The sequence below is a fragment of the Hipposideros armiger genome, unplaced genomic scaffold (genome assembly GCF_001890085.2).
Source record: "Hipposideros armiger isolate ML-2016 unplaced genomic scaffold, ASM189008v1 scaffold_13, whole genome shotgun sequence".
NCBI lineage: Eukaryota > Metazoa > Chordata > Mammalia > Chiroptera > Hipposideridae > Hipposideros > Hipposideros armiger.
This window is the reverse complement of record NW_017731363.1, coordinates 5,076,195-5,097,810: the sequence shown is the minus strand read 5'-3', so window position 1 is coordinate 5,097,810 and position 21,616 is coordinate 5,076,195. Positions and strand designations below refer to the sequence as shown.

At 39.5% G+C, this 21,616-nt stretch overlaps 1 protein-coding gene across 1 annotated transcript; it reads left to right on the top strand.

Annotated features, from left to right (window-relative positions):
- The first annotated feature begins 849 nt into the window (after positions 1–849).
- EIF1AX (eukaryotic translation initiation factor 1A X-linked) lies at positions 850–19,320 on the top strand. The gene is made up of 7 exons (XM_019667187.1): positions 850–1,083; positions 6,571–6,654; positions 8,541–8,644; positions 9,764–9,814; positions 12,977–13,058; positions 14,211–14,302; positions 15,557–19,320. Exons 1-7 carry the CDS (start codon positions 1,068–1,070, stop codon positions 15,560–15,562), a joined length of 435 nt encoding a protein of 144 aa, XP_019522732.1. The 5' UTR covers positions 850–1,067; the 3' UTR covers positions 15,563–19,320.
- The last annotated feature ends 2,296 nt before the right edge of the window (positions 19,321–21,616 follow it).

Here is a 21,616-nt window from a genome sequence, read left to right as displayed (position 1 = left end):
GCCCCTCGTTGGCTTGTAGGTAACCACTTTCTTGTTCATGTGGAGTGCCCACTCTGTTCCTGAGTCCTAATCGCCTCTTTTTATAAGAACACCAGTCGCATTGGGTTAGGGCTCACAGTAATGACCTTATTTCAACTTAATTATCTCTTTAAAGACCCTATCTCCAAATACAGTCACATTCTAAGATATTAGGGGTTAGGAACTCAACATATGAATTTTGGGAGTACACAATTCAGCCCATAACACTGAGTTTAGGTCTTCTCCCCCACTCCTTCCCTTTCTTTCTGTGCGTGCTGAGCATCTACTATGTGCCAGACATTCTGCTAAGTACTGGTAATAGTGAGCAACAGATGTGGTCTCTTCCTAATAAGGTTTGCAGTGAGGCAAGGAAGACCTATTTATAAAGTAATAACAAGTGTCATGCAAATACAATATTATGCTTTCGTAATGGGAATGACAGGAAAGCCTTGCCCTTCCCAGCAGACTCCCAGCCTGGAAGGTCGGGTAAAAGGGCCCAGTTAAAACTGAAATGTGAGATGCGAGTTGATGAGTCGGCTACTCAAACCCAGAGCGGCTAGTTTGTCACAAAGCCCCACAGGTCTGCTGTCAGCCAGCAGCGGGCGCTACCTGAATCTAGTCTTTAATATGATGTTTGGGCCCCGCCCGCTCCCTCCCCGACTACGCCTCCTCTCTGCTCACGACCCCGCCCCCGTGTTTTCTTTGAATTTCAGAGACCGCTCCGGGAGCGCTTGTTCCTCTGTTCTAACACTAGGGGGCAGTCGGCCACGCCTGCGTAATAGAGTGGCAGGGCGGGCCCAGGCGGCGTTGGGAGGCGGGGAAAAGCAACGCAAGCAGCCGCGACGCCATTTGCTGCGGCCGAGCGTGGGCGCAGGCGGATCTCGGAAGAACTAGATCTCGAGACTGCCGCGCACGCGACCCGGCCTCTCGCGCCTGCTTGATACTGCGCGGTCCCACGCGTCGCCCCTCTCGCCGCTTGAAGGAGTCGCCACCACCGCTGCCGCCGCCCAGATAGCAGTCAGAGACGCCGCGAGGCCGCCGTCTCCGCCATGCCCAAGAATAAAGGTAATGCCGCCTGGACCGCGGGATCACGACTCCGCTCGGCCGGGTCTCCTGGCCCCTGCCTGCCGCCTCGGAATAGCTCAGGCCGCAGTGACCTTCCTCTCCGCCCTGCCTGCAGGCGGCTGGGCGAACCGGACGCGATTCTTGGCTCGGGACAGGAGCTGGGGAGTTAACTCCTGCCTTTTAATTTGGTCACATTGGGGTGGAGCCGACGCCATTTTTGTAGGGCCTCCTGCGGGAGAATGTGGGCTTTTGCTCCTGATTCGCGCCAGGCTGACCGCGGCGCGGTAGGGACCCGTGGGGAGACCTCCCCCCGGGCGGCCTGGGCTCCGCAGATGGGCGTTTTGGGCCTTCCCGAGCAAGAGGAGCTAAACCCTGCAAGCAGTTCTTAACTTTCAGAGGGTGATACTTGCTTTAAGTGACCATCAGGCAATCCTGCGTGGGTTTCTTTATGGACAGTTGTTGAATATTGTTGAGACTCCTCCTTCTCCCTTGTAAACAGTGGATGAAAACTTGATGCATTTTTAAGGTTCTTTAGAGATTTACTCTTCGTCATCCCTTTATGGGGTTTAACCACCCCCCTCCCCCCGAACATTTGTTCCATATTTAGCCACGTTTTCTACTTTTGCTATAGATCACGTATAGTGGTAGTAGTAAAGACCTTCTAAGTTCCCTCCAATCTGAAGCTAAACGTTCGCAAATTTTCAGACTTGAGGATGAGTTTATTTGGAATCTCCAAAATGGAAGGCCTAGTCTAGGTAAAACAACAGCCCTAAAGAAATTCTCCCTTTTTTAGACTTGAAGGCGTTTCTGCTTTTTAAGTATCCTTATAATTTCAAAGGAAATTGTGCCAGTAGGAACTGGGGAAAAAAAACAACAACACCTAATTTCTGACAAGAGAAGAGCGTATTTCACAACCCACAAGCAGTTTCCTTTGATTATTCATCCTGAGACCCCCTGCCCTGACAGCGGCCTACTTCTGTTCTCTTTTCTACTTTACTGAAAGCTGGCTCCAGGGATTCTGCCTCATTTCCTCTGTAGCTGTCACTACTCATTTTATCCCTTGGGATATTTGGTTGCAGTTCCCTCAGGGCACTCCGCTTTACTGCCCTTACAAATCTAACTTGGGGGTCCTTTTTGTAGCAAGGATTTTACTGCTAGTTCTGGGAAAGACGGTGATAAAATAGGGTTTTAAAAGTCATAGTTGTCTTGTAAACTATATAATCCTTTATTCCCTCAGATGGTAACTGCATTGCTTCAGTATGTATCTTATTCTCACTTTTATTTCTAGCGATGAGATTTCCAGTACCCTCATAGACAGTAAGCTCTAAAGGGCAGTAATAGTACTTGTATCTGTTTAATCACATTGGATTGCTAGCACTTGACACTTAGTAGATGCTCAATAAATATTTATTGCGTTAAGTCACCTCCCTCTGTTGACTCCACCCTTAAGTGAATAATAGGTTCCCCTTGGGGGGAACAGGGGACAGGACTTCTGTTGGGTTGTCAGAAAAGTAGTGACGCATTTTTGCAACGAAAAACAGAAAAACACGTCATGACTTTTCCCACAACCCAGTATATTAAATCACATCTAGTTCACTAGCCTTCTTTAAAGTTCATTACATTACATGACAATAAAATGGGGTGATCAGGGTATGTTTAATTCTGGTAAATTGAGAAGCGATGAGTCAGTCTTTTGTAAAATAACATTTGAGGCATACAAAAATTAAAGATAAGGCACTAAACATCTAGAAATCCATTACTCTGAACTTGAGAATTACAGTACAGATTCAGTTAAAACCCTCTGTGTCCCCCTCCCCATTCCTCTTCCTCTCTTTCTGGAGGTAACCACCATTCTGAATTTAGTGTTTATCATTCCTATACATGTAAAACCTATATGTTATCTTAATTATTTTACTTACAGGAGCAGTACTTTTGAGAAGGAACAGTACTTTTGAACAGAATTTGATATGAGGTTTAATGTAGAAATAAATTTATATTTATGTTTTTCTTCATTAGGAAAGGCAGAAACCCTGTGACTCTAATCTTGGTGGTGGTTATGCAAATAAGGACATAAATTGCCATGAACTGTGTGTCGAAAGACTTGCTTTGGACAGATTCGTAGCTTATTTCCTCTAGATTCTGTCAGCTTATTACCTCAGGAAAAAGGGTATCCTTTGGCCCACTCAGAAGAACATTTGGGGTAAGGTGCTCCCACACTTTGAGGAAGTTACTACCTTTGATTTTTAAATTGCCACTCCTTGAGGAATGCATGGACCACTCTTGTCTGATTTCATTCAAAGAATTGCCAACTCCGGGATATAACTCAGTAAACAAAGCAGGCCTGATCCTCGCCCTAATGGAGCTTGCACTGTAGTTTGAAGATGTGGCATTATTAATGGCTTGAAGCAGAAGATAGTTTCCTAGGAAATTAGTTTTTGTGTGCCCTAAAAATGCCTCGAATTTTGAACTCTGAGGGCTCTGGGTGGGACAGGAAATTATAGAGGCCCACCTCAAAATAGCACAGAGCATTGTGAGACTGTCCCCAGGACAGGGTAAGTGCACTTGATGCAAGAGTGTCTCTTCACAGTGGCCAAGTGCACATTCTTTATTCTGTTGGGCCTGTGAATTTTTGCTGCTTCCAGGCTCTTCCCATGAGTCCTTTAGTATCATTATCACAGCCTTTCTCCCACCTTTTGGAAATGGCTGCCAATGTGCTTTATGTTCTGAAATGGTAACAAAATGCTGTGGAGAGATACCGAGTATCTCTCCTAGTGTGGGAGCCAGGAACAAAAAGATTACATTTGAATCTGGTCACCCCCCACTCGCTGACTAAAGTTAAATGAGTTACTTCTCTGAGGTTGAATGAACTCACCCATAAACGGGGGATAAATCACAGTGCCTCATAGAGTGATTGTGGCAAGTAAATGAGTGCCACTGCATAGTGGTTAAGAACATAGTCACTGGGATCTCACATCACTTCACATGACACAGCCTCGAATAAATCACTTAAGCTTTTGAAGATCATTATTTCTTGTGAAATAAAGACAAAATCTCATAGGTGTAAGCTAGTTAGGGGGGGCCAGTTACTGGAACAGTAAGAAGCCTACTTGGATTGAAGCATGAAGTAGAAGTGTTGAGAGGTAGATTGGTGTTCATGTTTATAGGTTGAGAGACTTATATTCTTGAAGGTAATTATGTTAGCACGAACAGAAACAAGGATATTGATTAAGGACCAGTTTTGTAAAAGAAAATAAATTGAGTTTTGAATAAAATTGAACTTGAGGTGACAGTAGCCCATTCACTGGAAATGTACTGAGCCATTAGAAATATGAGACCAAGGCTTAGTTGAAATAGTGGGCTGAGATGTAAATTTACTAGCATAGAAGTGATAGGCAAGAGAAAAACAAATTTTCTTGGAAAGTGGGTGAGCAGAGGGTGGGACTTAATGACGCTCCAAAGAGATAGGCATAATGAAGGGGAGCTCATGAAAGGTCGAGAATAGTGCATGTGGCCCTTTTAAAAGTCAGGAAAAGGAGAGTTGAAAAATAGGGTGACCGGTTAAGCTCAGATGGTTAAGAGTGTGGTGCTGATAACACCAAGGTTGCCGGTTTGATTCCCGCATGGGCCGCTGTGAGCTGTGCCCTCCTCAGAGTCAACTGTGCCATTGCAGCATGAAAGCAATGTGTCACCGATGACCATGGCTGCTCCCCAATAAAATTGGAAAAAAGAAAAATGATCAGCAGTGTCGTTATTTAAAGTATGAAAAACAAGCAGGGAGGGAAAAGGACAGATTTATTTTTTTTTTAAGGACACCAGTAGATAGGAGAGTTCTAGAATCCTAAATGGTAGGTATTTGGATCTGCTGTTCTAAGTCCCTGGTTTCACAGAGGCTGAAACAGATCCTGAGAGGTTTTTGTGAAAGCTCCATGTGCGGGAGACCAGCTCCCGCAGGTCCAGGGGTCCCTTCAGGTGGAGGCGGAGTCGGCGAGGAAAAAACGTGCGGAGACACAGGAGCGCTTTTTCAAGAAATGTCTCACTTTATTTTACAGCATGCCCCTTTTTATACCGGGCAGTTTAACCATTGTTCCATTAGTATCAGGGTTTTACTTCCTCATAATTCTTATGCTCCAGGGTACAGCTAGACCTTTTCTATGCTAAAGACTAACTTATCCCAACTACGCCCAAATCCCTCCACCCTCAATGACTGCTACCAAGGCCTGAGCCTTTACATAATTGCCTAAAGGATGGTTACCATGACCACCCAACATTTATTCTAAAAACTATTGTCTAAGCAGGATCTCAAGATTTACAGGGTGTGTACTTTGACCTTTACTAAGAGACTAGCAGTGTGACTAAAATTGCCTTTAGTGTGTCAAATATAATTATTGTGATATATCTATCAGAAGGGGTGTAAGATCTTCGTCCTACTGGGGGGCATCCAAAGGGGAATTTAAATTCTTTAAGATATAAAGCAGTATCTGTTTCTCAGTCAGAGAGCTTCAGAATTTGTCACAATCGCAGTGTTTGGCCATGTCAGATACTGAGGCGCAGACGGCTGCCGGCATCCATGTATCCTTTGCTCCCCCCTCCCGGTACATCTGGTAACAATTCTCTTGTTTCCATCTCAGAAATAGTCCTCTTATTATTCCTCTGAATAATATTCCATTGTATGGCTGTAGCACAGTTTATCCACTCGCCTACTGAAGGAAGCACATCTTGGTTACTTCGAAGTTCCTTTCCTCTTCAAGGTTACTTTCGGCCCTACTTCATTCAGTGCGTGATAAGGACAGGAACCTCCTTCCTAGTTTTTCCACTCAGGATCTTGTCTCACCTCTGCTTTTTGTTGAAGTACTTTTTATTAAAAAATTTTTAATAGTAAATGTATTCATGATTCAAATTTCAAAAAGTATAAAAAGCGAAACCTCTTCTCTAAATGTCTCCCATTGCCAACTAGTTCTCTTCCTCACAGGCAATCACTTAACTTTTTTTGTATATGCCCTTGCAGAGGTATGTTTGTTATGTATATATAAGCAAATATGAATATGAATTTTTTTTTTTACACCAGTGGAGGCTTTATGGTCTTCTTCACCTTGCTCGATTTATTTTAGTCTTACGTTAGGAAGAGTTTTGAATATATACAAAAGTAGACTAGTGCAGTGAACCTCCATGGACTCATCTCCATTCTCCTGAATGCAGATGTCCTCAGAAAGCGATCTATATATACATATACGTTTATATAATATCTGCTTTTGATTTGTTTCTTTGTATTTTATGTCAGAAATATTTGAAAAGGAATTTCCAAGAAGGGTAGGAGAGTGACAATATGTATATGATTAAAAGGAAATTTATATGATTGTGTGACCAAATTAAGTGAATTTTTAAATTAAGTGATTTTTTTTAACTTTTTGAAAGTTTTAATTCAGTTTAGTTTCTTTTCCTGCTGTTTTGCAGATAATTAACATCTTTCTCTTTCTTTAACACCACTAGGTAAAGGAGGTAAAAATAGACGTAGGGGTAAGAATGAGAACGAATCTGAAAAAAGAGAGCTGGTGTTCAAAGAAGATGGACAAGGTAAGCGTATTTGTAAGTTAGGTTCTTATAGTAATAGTTTTCTTTTTTAAATATGGAATTTCAATTTATAAACATAAAAGATACCGTTCCTAATCCTGAGCAATAGGTCGCATGTCCCTTTTTGCTCTTCTCCATTGCTCATTCCCCGTCCTTCTCCAGAGCCTTGCTTTTGGTAATCACTTCTTGGTATACTCAGTCTGCGTTGAAGATCGGTGGCATTTTTGTAAACGTGTAGTTTTCAATATTTTGCATGAATACTTATAACTAAGTGAATTGTACAGTTCAGAGGGAAGGAATTAAGCCTCAAAAGCAATGATTGACAATTCCATGATTTAATAGACCGACTTTGATAGTACCGGTAAGTGGTGCTGCATGGTATGTTCAGCAGACCATGGGTACTTGAGAGGTGAATCCAAGCCTTTTGCTCACTTCTCCAGTGCTGTTAGCATATCATTTCATAAAACATAATAAAAAGAAACTAAACTGTTGACTGACCTTTTAAATCCGATTAAGATTTTGTGAGTGCCAGACCAAGATATGTAACACGAGTTGTCCATGTTTCTATTTTGAGTAATTTCATACCTTCAGAAAAGTTGCAGTATTTAATACAGTGAACTCCCTTAAACCCTTTATCTGGGTTCGTGTGTGTGTGTTTTTCCTGAACCATTTGAAAGTTAGTTGCAGACATCACGATTTTTCCCTTACTACTTGATCATGTGTTTTCTAAGAACAGGTATATCCTCTTACATAACTACAACAGAACACTCAAGTAATTTAACATGAATATATATCTAATAGATAGTCCATATTCAGAATTTCCCAATATTCCAATTTTCAGCACTTTTTTTTGACAGAGTTTTATCGTCTCTTTGTTGAACATTGGTGGATTTGTTCATGCCGTACAGAGAAGCCACTGAAAAATGAAACATTTTCTGGCTAAAAGACCTTTTCATTTCTCAGCTTTAGCCATTCTAGTCTCCATTAGCAGCTGACTTAATTTTGACCGCCACTACTTTTTCTTTTTCATGCCTTTTCCCCACTTTGGAAGAGAAGAGAGGCTGCCTTTTAATTGACCGACCATGTTGGTGCTGGATTCATTGTAGTCTGAGGAACTCACTTCCATGTGTCACCCCGCAGTCGAGCCTTTCTAAGTTACATCTCAGTGTATTTACCCATTAATGGATATCTTTGGGGGTTAGTCTGATGTAACCTGAGTAAACCCAAGGTGCCAAAGTGATGTGATGATGGAAGAGAGACAGGCCCATGTGCAAGCTAATCCTTATAATCTCAGTTTTTCAGATGGCAGTGAAGCCAGGTGGCTTCCTGGGAACCCTTTTGGAAAGATTTTAATTAAAAGTTTGGCATTTTGCCTGAGAACATCTTTCTGGCTTTATAAAAACTTAAGAATAATTGCTAAGATATTCTAATTTAACAAAGACATTATTAATGTTAAGTTACTTTTATTTGACAAATGTACCAAACACTGTGTTGAGATTTGCCTCTAAAGGTTCTGAGGGAAAGGAAATCCAAAGTTGGGCGAGGATTCAAATGTGAGAGTTTGAGGAGGTGTAGTGAACATTTGGGGACAAGCCACCTTGATCTCCACAAGTAAAGCATAGTTATGAAGGCAGTAGTCAGTTCACTTCCTCAAAATGAGTACATAATGAAAGCATTTTTGATAGCAGAAATGGCTTCTAGGAATGGTATTACCGCGCTTGGTTCTGGCTCAGCTATTAACTAGCTTGGGGTTTATCACTCCCTTGCGTTTACTTCATTGCATATATTTATTCCCAGCCAGTACACCTATGTCAATTTTATGTGGATTTTTAAGTTGTTTTTATCAGAAGTTGAACAATATCTTAGACCCTTTCCTTTTCTTTCCCCAGAGTATGCACAAGTAATCAAAATGTTGGGAAATGGGCGACTAGAAGCGATGTGTTTTGACGGTGTAAAGAGATTGTGTCACATCCGAGGGAAATTGAGAAAAAAGGTAGGTGTGGAGATTTATTTTAGTTCAACATATAATTGTGATACGGGGGGATGGCTCTACAGTTTTTGTGAGCTAAGGATGTAAGTTCTCAAAAGATTTCAGTAGAACAGTGATTTACAGATTCTATTATATTTGAGGGCTCATCTGCACCACCTATGTTACATCCCAGCCAAAAAGGTTTAACCTGAATCTACCGTATTTCCCCATGTATAAGACACACCTTAATTTTGGGGCCCGGAATTTGAAGGGAAAAAAAAGTATTACATAAAGTTATTGAACTCAAGTTTTATTCATCATAAAATTCATGCAACTCCTCATCACGTGCGGGAAATGCAAGTTTAAAAATCGACAACTACTGTATAAGACGCACCCAGTTTTTAGACCTCAAATTTTCCAAAAAAGGGTGCGTCTCATAGATGGGGAAATACGGTATTCATGAGGCAACAGTGAACAAATCCAAATTGAGGGTCACACTGCAAAACAAATGGCCTGGCTCTTAATACATGTTAGTGTCAGGAAAGGAACAAGAGGCTGCGGGTGCTATTAAGTGTTATATTAATGTTAAATTTTCTAAATTGTGATCACAAATAGGCTGCCTTGGAAAGTAATGACAAATTTCCAGTCACAGTAGGTGTTCAGGCAGATTTATTAATCAGGTTAGTCAAAAGTCCCTCCAACTCTGATTTTACGATTTTTTTAAAAATTTGGTTTGTTAAGCCTTCTGTTACCAAACTAAAGGGATTTTGCCAGCTGTGTGTGGTGGGTGGAAGGAGAGGAAGGGAGGGAGGCAAAGCCCCATTTCGAATTTTCCATTGTTGTAATGGATGGATAACTAACCGCCTGGAGTGATTCACTATTAAAAATCCCTTAATTCCTGAACTAATCATGATTCCTCTGCAACCACTCAACTGTCAGATATCAAATAGTTAAATAAGTTTTTTTTTTTTAATTTTTTTTTTTACTTCCAAATTACTGGAAATTTGAAACAGGTGCAGCTGCTTGCTATGGTTTTTTTTTTTTCCCCTACTTTTAAATATAGGTGCTTCACCCATAGTTGGTGTTTTATGAGAATGCTGATTCAGTGTTGCTTTTGATTCTTTATGTTTATTTCTTTTATAGGTTTGGATAAATACCTCAGACATTATATTGGTTGGTCTACGAGACTACCAGGTAAAAACAGAATTAAACTTTTCATTGTTTACTTGCTTGATTTTGATAAGCCATTAATGTTTACAACATAAGTCGTAACCATGTTTGACGAGTTCCAGCCCCGTATGCTGCTCACCATTATGTCAGCAGACATTTCTTAAGGGCTAGTTATGTCTTAGCCATTGCGCTGGGTACCCCAGGGATTATGGTTCCTGAGTGCCAGTCTGTGCAGTTCACATTGTCTCTGTAGAAGAAATACAGACCAGGTACATTTTTCATGAAGGTAAATGGTCCTTTTGCCTTTTTTGATATTTAAAAAGTTCCCCTTTTTAGAATAAGCAATATTGTATAGTGGTGGTTTTTACTAGTGTTCTTAGTTAGCACAATAAAAATGTAATTTTATGTTGCACTTCCCACCCCAATTTTTGTTTTTAATTTATATGTCTTGAAATCAAAATCTGGAAGCCATTACTCAAGGGGATACAGCCGAAGGAGTCAAGCTCCCATCCCACACAATGCTTACAGCCCGGTAGTGGGGAGAATAAGACAAGTAATTACAGTACAAACCATGGTATGAGGATGTGCTCTAAATTTAGATGAGCAGTTAGGCAAGAAAATGGTGGCTGCCCCTCATGATCTCAACCTGGAGACTCATGGGTCTGTGAGATCCATTTGGTTTCTACCTGTTGGAACTCATCACGATGTGTTTAGTCACATTGTGATTGATAGAATGTTTCTATTTTTATAATCTTGGTTATACTTTGATATATTTTGTTTGTTTGTTTTTGTTTTTTGTAGCTGAGCCATCCTGCCACCTGTTGGCAGCTCAGCTCGGGCTGACTCAAACCGCTGTTGCTCAGAGCTCACACTCTTGAGCGAGCTCTTAACCAACTGAGCCACTCACCCGGCCCCCTGATATATATTTTTTAAATACATATTCTAGAATAAAGAATTAAGATCTTTAAATCAATGGTTCTCAACCATGGGCGATTTTTTTTCTTCTTCAGGACACATTTGGCAGTGTCTGGAGACATTTCTGGTTGTCACAACTGAGGGAGGAAGACAGTGCTGTTGGCATCTAGGGGATAGAGGCCAGGGATGCTGCTAAACATCCCACAATGCCAGGACAGGCTCACCACAAAGAATAATCCAGCCCCAAATATCAGCAGTGCTCTGAGGCTGAGAAAGCCTGCTTTAAATTCATATCATTTTAATGTCCACTTTCTTCTTTTGATCTTAAAAATAACCCCAGAAGTAGGAAGAATAATTAGTCCCCTGTTTAACAGATAGGGAAACCAAAGAAGATTCCAAAACGTGTAGCATTCTGACCATAAAATGACAGCCAGGACCAACTTTTCTGATTCTTTTTTTTTTTTTTTTAACTTTATTGGGGAACAGTGTGTTTTTCCCAGGACCCATGAGCTCCAAGTCCAACTGCTGTTTTCAGTCTAGTGGTGGATTGGGGGTGGGGGGAGGGGGCGCTGGGCAGCCCACCATCCCGTGTGGAAGTCGAACCAGCAACCTTGTTAAGAGCACACTCTAACCAACTGAGCCATCCGGCCGCACCAGCAGTTCAGCTCAAGTCGCTAGTTGCGGAGGGTGCAGCTCACTGGCCTATGTGGGGATCAAACCGGCAACCCTGTTGCTCAGAGCTCGCGCTCTAACCAACTGAGCCACTCCGCTGCCCCTCTGATTCTTAATTTCCCATGATCTGCGATTTAATGGGTGATCCAGGCAGGGACCAGTAGCATCACTAGCTTTTGGGGAACTTGTTAGAAATGCAGATTCTTGGACCCCACCCCAGGCCTCCTATGTCAGAAAATGCATTTTAACAAGATCCCTCAGGGCTTCTATACACATTATAATTTCAGAAGTGCTAGTTTGAGTCACACTGCCCTTGCATCGCTGTGATCATTTTCATTGCCTTTGAAACAATCTTCTTCAGCCCTTTTTTCTTCCTTAACTGAGTCAGATTCTTTTCTTCCAATGGGGAAGTGTGAACATTGCAAGGCAGTAGTTTTCAGTGGGGTATTTGCATCAGAAACACCCAAAGAGCTTTTAAAAACACAAAGTCGTGGCTTCACATCTACTAATCTATCTTCAGGAGGTGTAAAACCTCCACAGGAGATTCTGCTCTACCCTGAGAGCCACTAGTATATAGAAAGTTATATTAATTTCCTTAGGTCATTATACCGGTCTCAATTTTTGTTCTTTTTTTTTTAAGGAGGGCGCAGCTCAAAGTGGCCCATAACAGGGATTGAACCGGCAACCTTGTTCAGAGCATGCACTCTAACCAACTGAACCATCCCGCCGCGCCCACCCCCCATCCCCGTCTCAATTTTTGAATTAGAGCATTTAGTCACCTTATAAATTATGGTGCCAGGAAATTTTTGTATTTCAAAAGATTTGTAACCAAAGAGTAACAGTAAATAATCTAAAAGATTGGATATGCACAGTTCTACTCTTAATAAAGTGGGATCTGTAAATATCCTCCCTAAGCTTTTTATTTTTTTTTTTATAAAGATTTTTATTGGTGAATTGGGGGGATGGGAACAGTGCTGGGGAATTGGGAGAAGGGGGACAGACAAGTTGCTGTCGTTTTGTTCTTCAGTCTAGTTGTGGAGGACGTTGCTTCACTGGCCCAAGTTGGCACCATCATTGCGCTCTTCCCGGGCGAGGCAGATCAGTCGCCGGCTTCTGGACGGCCGCTCACTGCGGCTGCTGGCCGCTCACGCTGGCTGCTGGCTACACACGGTAGCCCATGGCAACCCACTGCCACAGGGACTGCAGCCCACGCTGTCGCCGGCGACTCACAGCAGCCCAGCTCCAGGTTGAGCTGTTGTTCAGCATCTTAGCTGTAGAGGGCAGTGTCACTGGCCCTCATATGTGGGATCCGAACCGGGGCCCTCTGGCATCCCAAGCGAGTTCTTAACCATCCCGCCACTCGGCCGGCCCCTCCCTAAGCTTTTTGATCGTTATTCGTTTATGTATGCATGCTTCTTCATACTGGGTTAAACCCGAAGGTGTTTTTCAGAGGGTAAGAGAAAACTTTAAAATTGTTAAAAAGGAAGAGTTTGTGACAGAACAGCGAGATCTAATTTTTTATTCAGTTTGAAAGTAATTTATGAAATAACATAATATTTTGGCATAATCAGTTCTAAAAGTTATTTGTTTCTTTTCAAGGATAATAAAGCTGATGTAATTTTAAAATACAATGCAGATGAAGCGAGAAGTCTGAAGGCATATGGCGAGCTTCCAGAACATGGTAATGTCTGAGTTGTTATATTTGTCGTGGTGTTATTACCTGGTGGTATTTAGGTGAAAGAATTTGGGTAGAATTTTGTGGATTTTGCATATTTACTTTTGTGTTACCCTAGTATAGATCCCATAGGATTTTTTGTTTGTTTTTTGTGTTTAGAGAATTTTTACAAGAGTTTATTTGAGCGAAACTGACAACATTGCCGGGGAGCAAGACCTCAAATGCTCCCCCATAGGATTTTTTTAAGCCAACAGTTTTTATGTCCTCCCCAATTACAAAATTTATACTTTTTTTTTTTTTTTTTTTTTTAGCTGAGCCATCCTGCCACCTGTTGGCAGCTCAGCTTGGGCTGGGCATCGAACCGCTGTTGCTCAGAGCTCATACTCATAAGCGAGCTCTTAACCAACTGAGCCACTCGGCCCACCCTAAAATTTATGCATTCTTAAAGCAGAAAACTTCAGTAAAACAAAAATAAGTCCCTCATAACCTCATCAAAGGGCAAATATACGTGACATACTATTTTGTAAGCCTTCATATTTCACTTGGCAGTTATTTTTTAATTTTTTGGCTCTGTTATATATTATGAAAACAAAATAGTTTTACTTAAGCATGGAAATCCTGCTGAAATTAATGACTTGGCATTTCCAATCTAAGAAATACTAATACATCTAAGAATAGGACTAGCACCTCCTGGTTTATTTTCGTTGCTTAGGGATCGCATGATTTGACCAAATCTTTCTGATTGATGAGTCTGTATGATGATTGGTGAGTTGTTAGCATGTACTGGAACCTTTTTTTAAAGCATAACTGAAAGCTGTAATAGCTTTAGAATATTTGTGATTAGAGCCTGCCTTACTAACAATACCTTTGTAAACAAAAGAAAATTATAAGACTTTTCCACCTTGATTTAGCAATGACTTTGTCAGACATTATGTTGTATAAAAGACCATTCTGTATAGTAGGGTTGTTGGGTAGAAGGGAAAAGGGTCTTTCTGATAATAAAACTTAGATTTCATTAAATTAAAAGTTTGACTTCTAAGAGTCTTCTCCTTATAGTTCTCCTTATAGTTCAACATTTGATATCAGACTACTTCTTCTAGTGGGCAGTTGTTTTAATGACATCTTGGTTATAGTATATATTTGTTATTGTTTCTTTAGCTAAAATCAATGAAACTGATACATTTGGTCCTGGAGATGACGATGAAATCCAGTTTGATGACATTGGAGATGATGATGAAGACATTGATGATGTAAGTAGATGCACCTTGTGTTTTTCAATGTTTATTTGTGAATTATGCCCAAAGAAACTAGCTCTTTCCCCTCACTTCCTTTAATCTAAGAATGTTGAACACTTAAAGGTATATTTCAAGACTTGTCGATGAAATTAAAGTACTCAGTAGACAACTAGTCAAACTGATTATACTTTGAGAATTCATATAATCTTTTTTCAGCATTTCCTAAAAAGATTGATATTTGCTTTGGCAATATGAATGCTAGACATTGGAAGCATAACTTGTTTAATTACGAGTGTCTATCTAAAGAGAACAGCTATTAAGAAATTTAGTTGTAAGAAATATAACATCAAAGAAACATGCCTTCTCTTTTTTTTTTTTTTTTTAGATTTTTTTTTTTTTGGGGTATTGGGGGGAAGGGAACAGTGCTGGGGAATTGAGGGAAGGGGAACAGACAAGTTGCTGTCGTTTTGTTCTTCTGTCTAGTTGTGGAGGACGTTGCTTCACTGGCCCAAGTTGGCACCATCATTGCGCTCTTCCCGGCCGAGGCAGATCAGTCGCCGGCTTCTGGACGGCCGCTCACGGCGGCTGCTGGCCACACACGCTGGCTGCTGGCTACACACGGTAGCCCATGGCAACCCAGTGACACAGGGGCTGCAGCCTATGCCGTCGCCGGCAACTCAGGGCAACCCAGCTCCAGGTCGAGCTGTTGTTCAGCATCTTAGCTGTAGAGGGCAGTGTCACTGGCCCTCATATGTGGGATCCGAACCGGGGCCCTCTGGCGTCCCAAGCCAGTTCTTAACCATTGTGCCACTCGGCCGGCCCGAAACATGCCTTCTCTTAATTAAAATACTACAATAGTGTGTTAGAATCTTGTTTGAACCTGCTTGATTAGTGTTGAAATTACAACATACATTAAAAGCTTTGTTAAAATCAAGACCTTTAGCCATTCTGTTATTTTATCTGTTAGATATGCACTATTGACAAACTCAGTTTGGAGTTTGGTATGTTTATTTTAAGGAAAATTTGTTTTTTCCTAACAATAATTTGCTCATAAGAGTAGATGTCTCATTGCCCTTCTGTTCGTACAATATTTAAATAGAATTCAAACTTAGCTTTTGGCAATATAAATTATTTAATAATTGGGCGGTATTGTAAGTTACTCTTAAATCTGATTTGGCTCTTCTTTTCAACCCCCTTTAAATAAAAATGTAGACTGCTAGAATATAAGAATTTGTTTTTCATTTGATCTGATGTTTTTTTCTCTTTCAGATCTAAACTGAACTCAACATTTGACATTCCAGTTTCTCTGAGGGATTGTTCAACAATTTGGATTTTGACTGTGACCTGTTGAAGATTAAAACTCCATTAATTTGAGTGTAGTTTGTTAAAGCAGACTGATTTGTTTCTAAGGTATTTCTTTAAAAACTGGTAGTGCTGAATTGAAGGAATTGTTAAGCCCACTTTGGTTTTTGTTGTAATGGGGCTTATGGGGTATAAAAGAGCACACCTATTTTGAAAAAGAGGGAAAGATGCAGTAATTACCTTTCCTACTTTGACCACTTCCAGTAAGATTGTTCATGATTAAGCCCTAGTTTTCACTAGCCTGTTGACTGTACCGTGACTTTGTGTATGTTCTAGTTACCTAGGTGTTCCCATAAGATTTCCTTAAAATTTAAGGAAGACCAGAAGAGTCTGCATTTGAAGGCAAAAATGATTAGGTCTGTTTTTCATATTTAAGTAGCATGTGGCTATTTTTATACTAATTTTGATATCATGTACATTCTTTTCAGGATCTTTTTTTGCCAGTAAAACATATCAACAAAAAGGCATTTATTTCCAAAATGCAGTTTTTTGAAGCTGGGTTTTAATAGCAATTTTGAATTGGTTAGTAATTGCAGAAATTGAACACTAGGTGGCATCCAGTTATCTTAACATTGGAAATACTGATACAGTTGTCTACTTTTTTTTTTTTTACTTAACTGTGCATAGGATGTTTTCCAACAAAGAAAAGATTGTTTTGATCATGTGCATGGATGTAGAATATTTTTACAGAACAAAAAGATTATGTTGTGTCATTTTATTTTCAGAAGTCATATACATGTAAGCTACAATTTTTATAAACACTTAAATTATGTGTAAATGAAACTTCATAACAACTTATCCAAATTAAGCCTTTTTCAAGCTATCCCTAAACTGGAGAAAGAGGAGGGAATAACGACCTACTGAAAAGATGGTTTCCAATTTCTGAATGGAAGAGCTACAACAGAGAAATATAATAAAGACAATGTCATGCTGGAGAGTATATTATACCCTTTGTGTTTAGGATGTATTTTATTGTGTGTACAGATTTTTTTTGCTTGTATCTTAATGGGAGTTTAGATTGACCTTTCCTTATTTAGTTTTTCGTTATCACCTCTGGTAAAATGAAACTAAGGACTGGACTAGTTAGACCTCACTAGCCACGTTGAAATTGTGTGCAACTTGAAAAGAACAGATCCATCAGGTAGCTTGTGAAGCTTTGATTCTACTGGTCTCCAGAGAACTTTTCAGTGATAAAAAGTAATACCAAGGGGACTAAAACTTCACGTGGCTTCCAAACAACAAGCAAATCTTTTTTCATCCCACACTTAGTATAACTTCCTAAGTGTACAAACTCTGGAATTGAAATCCAAGGTTCTTTAAAAAAATTGTTAAAAGATTAGACATTAAAAGTGGACAATTGCGGTTCATGTTTCTTATTTGGCTTTCCTGAACACTTACCTAGAAGGAATGCATCTGAGACCATGGGCTGGTTTTTAATACAAGAAACCAGCCTCTAAGAATTGACTTAATGATTATCTCCATCAGTACTCAACCTCCTAGGACCTTTAGGCTGCCGTACATGAAAGCGTTTTGCTAAATCCTTCCACGTTATTTTACCGAGAATGTTTTAACTCTGCGTCTGTGATACAGTTTACGGTAGGGGTAGTGCAACTCAAACATTAGTTTTTCTACTTAACTCCAATAAATATGAGTGATCTAAAGATTCTTTAAAAATTACAACAATGGCCCGAATTCATGTGTTAGACAGTGATTTTTTCCCCCCCTTGGTAGTAACAGCTCAATACAGTGCTGTTGCATCCTGGAAAATCTCAAATCGTAATTAAATTAATTGGGGTAAAGTTGTATGTAGCTCATATGCAATGCTACTTGGAGAAGTTATTTTACTAACTTGTCTTTAATATGGAAATTGTATAGTTTCATCGATTTGATTATATTTCAAATGAGGAATGGAAGTGGTCCTTAAAATTTTTTTTTGTTTTTTGGGGCTTGGGCGTTTTTTTTGTTTAATTGGTTTTGATTATACTCTTTGATTCCTAAAATACAATGCTCTAAGGTGTGCCCTGAAAGAAAATAAAATGTTTGAAATCCAAGAATAATGGTTCTTACTGCTAAGAGGGTGTAGTTATAACTAATGACTTTGATAGGCTTGCATTTTTCATGTAGTGTTTATTGCACTTCCAGTTATAGTATAAGTATGTTGTATTACTAAGGTGACTAAAGAACCAAACCAAGTGTTTGTGTAAAAAAAAAAAAAGACTTGCCAAAATTTATTTGACTGTTGAATCTTTCTTGAACATTCAGCCTCTTAAAGAGACCACCTTTTAAGGTGCCCATAAACTATGCATGATGAAAATTCTTGTATTTTATTAAGGAATAGCCATTGGATTACTCAGCACATCTGTGATATCATGGCTATAAATGTAGTTGCTTACAAAATTCTTTGTGACGTGTAGTTTAATTGAATGTCATCTATCTTGTAAATATTAAGTTATAGGATGTTGAATAACACCTTTAATAAATATAAACTGTCAGTATTGACTTCAGAGCAAATGAGGAATCATATAGGTAAAAGCATGTTTCAAATACAATACCTGGCTGGATTTGTACTTGATTTGAATTGTGTACAGATTTAACAACATCCAGTATTAACTGTGGCTTGACAGTATATCCAAATGAAAGGTTCTTTATGTTACCTGACTGTCGTAAAGATAAAGAAGGTTTGTATTGGTATGAGATGTGTTTAGATCTTATCCTGCTTAGGAAGGGGAAGTTCCACTTATACTGTTTGGATTCCCATGAACTTTTACACACCAGATTGTGTTTTTGATTTTCTTTAAACTTACCATCCTTTTTATCCATACTCTCTTCCTATTCAGGAAAGAACAAAACCTGACTTAAGGCTTGCTACAAGTGTGCTAAGACACTAGCCTCTCAGGTATAGTTAGAGTGAAGCGGGGGATTTGGAGAGTTGGTTGGACCGGATCCTCTCTTCCCCTCGGCTGCCAGGTACTTAGAAGGCAGTGCGATGGAGAGTGAAGAGCCTGGGCCCTGGCGTCCCAGGGCCTGTCGCAGCCTCCACTCTGCAGGTGACCACGGGCACCTTCTCCAGCCTGTCTAAGCTTCAGGCCCCTCGCCTGTAAGATGGGAATGCTGAGAACAGTAACTGTTCTCTGATTCTCTGAATCAGAGTTGTTGGGAGGATTGATAATTGATGTGTTCATATATACAATGCACTGAGAGCAGTGTCCGCCGCTTTTCACTAGACGCCCAGGATTCCGTATGATAGAATATGCACGTCTCTTATATTCTCTACTCACCATTTCTTTGACTTGTAGTCTTTGGTTCCTATAATAAAAAGAAATGTGTAGAATATATATTTGTATATTCATGTCGACAAGATATTTAGAATAATTGCTGCCACCCTCATTTAATTCAGCATAAGACTAACAGATGGAACTTGCTTGAAGATGTTTTGCAAAATGCCAACTGCTCTATAGTTAGAGGAAGTTTATAGTTATTAACATTGGTAGCTCTGGTTATATTTCATTCTTAAGTCTTTAATATTACTCTTTACATCCTTTATTATAGATTCATGAAAGCTAATTAGTACTGATGGATTTGGAGGTTTCCTTTCCCATCTTTTGGAATTATGTAAAAAAATCATGCAAAATACAGCAATTAGAAAATAAAATACGAAATAACTTTCAACACTATGCAATTGATTCTTTTTCAAACCGTTTATGACATTTTTAACTACATTTTAATGATTTTCTGAAACTCTGATTTTTAAAAAACTGCTATATGAAGGGAGTGTATATTTTGATCTGTTTTGTGGTTTTGGTTTGATTTGGATGAATCTGTTCAAGCTTCACATGTGGGGTTGCATTTTTCTGGGTGAGTGAATGTGTTTATACACCTGTGCTGAAGATGACATTTTCTAATGGCAAATCAGTGTCCGGAATGACCTCAGGTTGCCAAAATCACATTCAACAGATCTTATTTTTTCTCTGCAAAGATATATAGGCGAAATAGGTATTTATCCTCTGGTCAACTGGCTCACTTTTAAAAATAAAAAGCCAGTCTTATTCTATTCCAATTCAGGCTTTGTTCAGTTCACAACTTGATAATGGCAGATCAAAAACTGGGACAAAATCTGAGTAAAGTTTCATTGCTGATTTCATCCACTGGGTTGCAAATTTGATCAAGTTCACTACATATTTTAAATATCTCTTAGAAATCTAAGAATAATTGGAATTTTCTTAACTTGATAAAGGTTATCTACCAAAAGCAAACACAATTTTTTTTAAAAAGTCAATATTAACTTAATGTTCCTGACCAGCAGTAAAAATTATTAATCTCATTCAATCTAACCCTTGAGTACACATCTTTTTAATGTTTCATGTGACAAAGTAGGAAGTGCTACATAAAACACTTCTGCATACTGTGAAGTATAGTTGTCTCAAGGAAAAACACGTGTGATTGAGTTGCAAACTAAACTAGCCACTCAGGGAACACCATTTTTACTTGAACAACTGACAAACTGGGTATTCAAACTTGGGTTTGTGGTCAACATTTTCTCAAAAGTGAATTAAGTGAGCCTGTTACTTAACACCAATAGCATTTGTTGGCAGTGATAAAATTTTGTTCTTTCAAGTGAAAATTAAGGTTGGAAAACTAGTACCAGCTACCATTAGCATGACAGCTTCACAGTCAAGACTTCTGAAGAGATTAGTGGTGGTATTAATGAATGTGACTAAATATCGTAGAAAGAAATGTGTTGACATTTGGAAGATCTTCATAGCTGAGTCAGCCAATATTTTCTAAATGATTAGTGGATTTTAATGTAACAGCATGAAAAGGTCATTGATTCTGTTAAATTCCACACTGCAACTAACATTTAAGAAATTACCATTTGTCAAGATTGGGTGTAGTATCAAGAACTTAACAGTTACCTGAAAAGGTTATTAAAATATCTCTCCCTTTTCCAACTACATACCTCTGAGCCCAGATTTTCTTCATATGCTTTAACCAAAACATACCATGACACTAAAGACAAAAGCAGATGAGACCCTGTCTCAGAGATTTGCAAAAATGTGAAACAGTGCCACTCTTAGTAAATTTTTTGTTCTTTGGTTACTTTTCATTAAAAGTATGTTGTAACGTGTTTATTTTTGAACTAATAAATATTTTTTGAAATTTCTAATACATATTTGTAGATAATAGCCCACACATGAACTTACCATTTCAAGGACAACTGACAGTGTTTGTTGCCAATATTACATTTGTGCTTTCAAGTAAAATTTAGTTTTGGAAAACTTAACATCCATCACCATTAACAGATACAAAAGTTATTTGGGAGTCTCAGTTTTAGGTGTAAAGTGGGGGTTGATGAATTTTCTCTAAAGGACCAGATTGTAAATACTTTTTTAGGCTTTGTAGGCCATATGGTCTCTTACAACTACTCAATTCTGCCATTATAGTGCAAAAGCAGCTGTAGACAACACATAAACAAGTGGCCATATTCCAATAAAACTTTATTAACAGAAGTAGGTGGCAGGTGGGGCAGCTGGTTAGCTCAGGTGGTTAGAGCGCAGTGCTCATAAGCAAGGTTGCCAGTTCGATCCCCGCATGGGCCACGAAGCTGTGCCCTCCACAACTAATTTGAAACAACTTGACTTGGAGCTGATAGGTCCTGGGAAAAAACACTGTTCCCCAATAAAATCCTTTAAATATATATAGGTGGCAGGCTTCATTTGGCCCACAAGCCATACTGCCAACCCCTGCTATAAAGGCTCTGAGACAAAATTAAGAACTGCATTAGACTAACAATTAGGTGATAGAATAGATTTTAACATGCCATTCAACTAGAACTAGATTTTTATGAAGTTGACCTAATAGAAAAAGGACAGCAGGGGCCGGCCAAGTGGCGCGATGGTTAAGAACTGGCTTGGGACGCCAGAGGGCCCCGGTTCAGATCCCACATATGAGGGCCAGTGACACTGCCCT

Excerpts from the sequence above, each read along its gene's own strand:
- EIF1AX (XM_019667187.1), top strand. Across the intron at positions 9,815-12,976 it reads TTGGTCTACGAGACTACCAG|GATAATAAAGCTGATGTAAT; the intron begins GTAAAAACAGAA and ends TTTCTTTTCAAG. Across the intron at positions 13,059-14,210 it reads TGGCGAGCTTCCAGAACATG|CTAAAATCAATGAAACTGAT; the intron begins GTAATGTCTGAG and ends TTGTTTCTTTAG.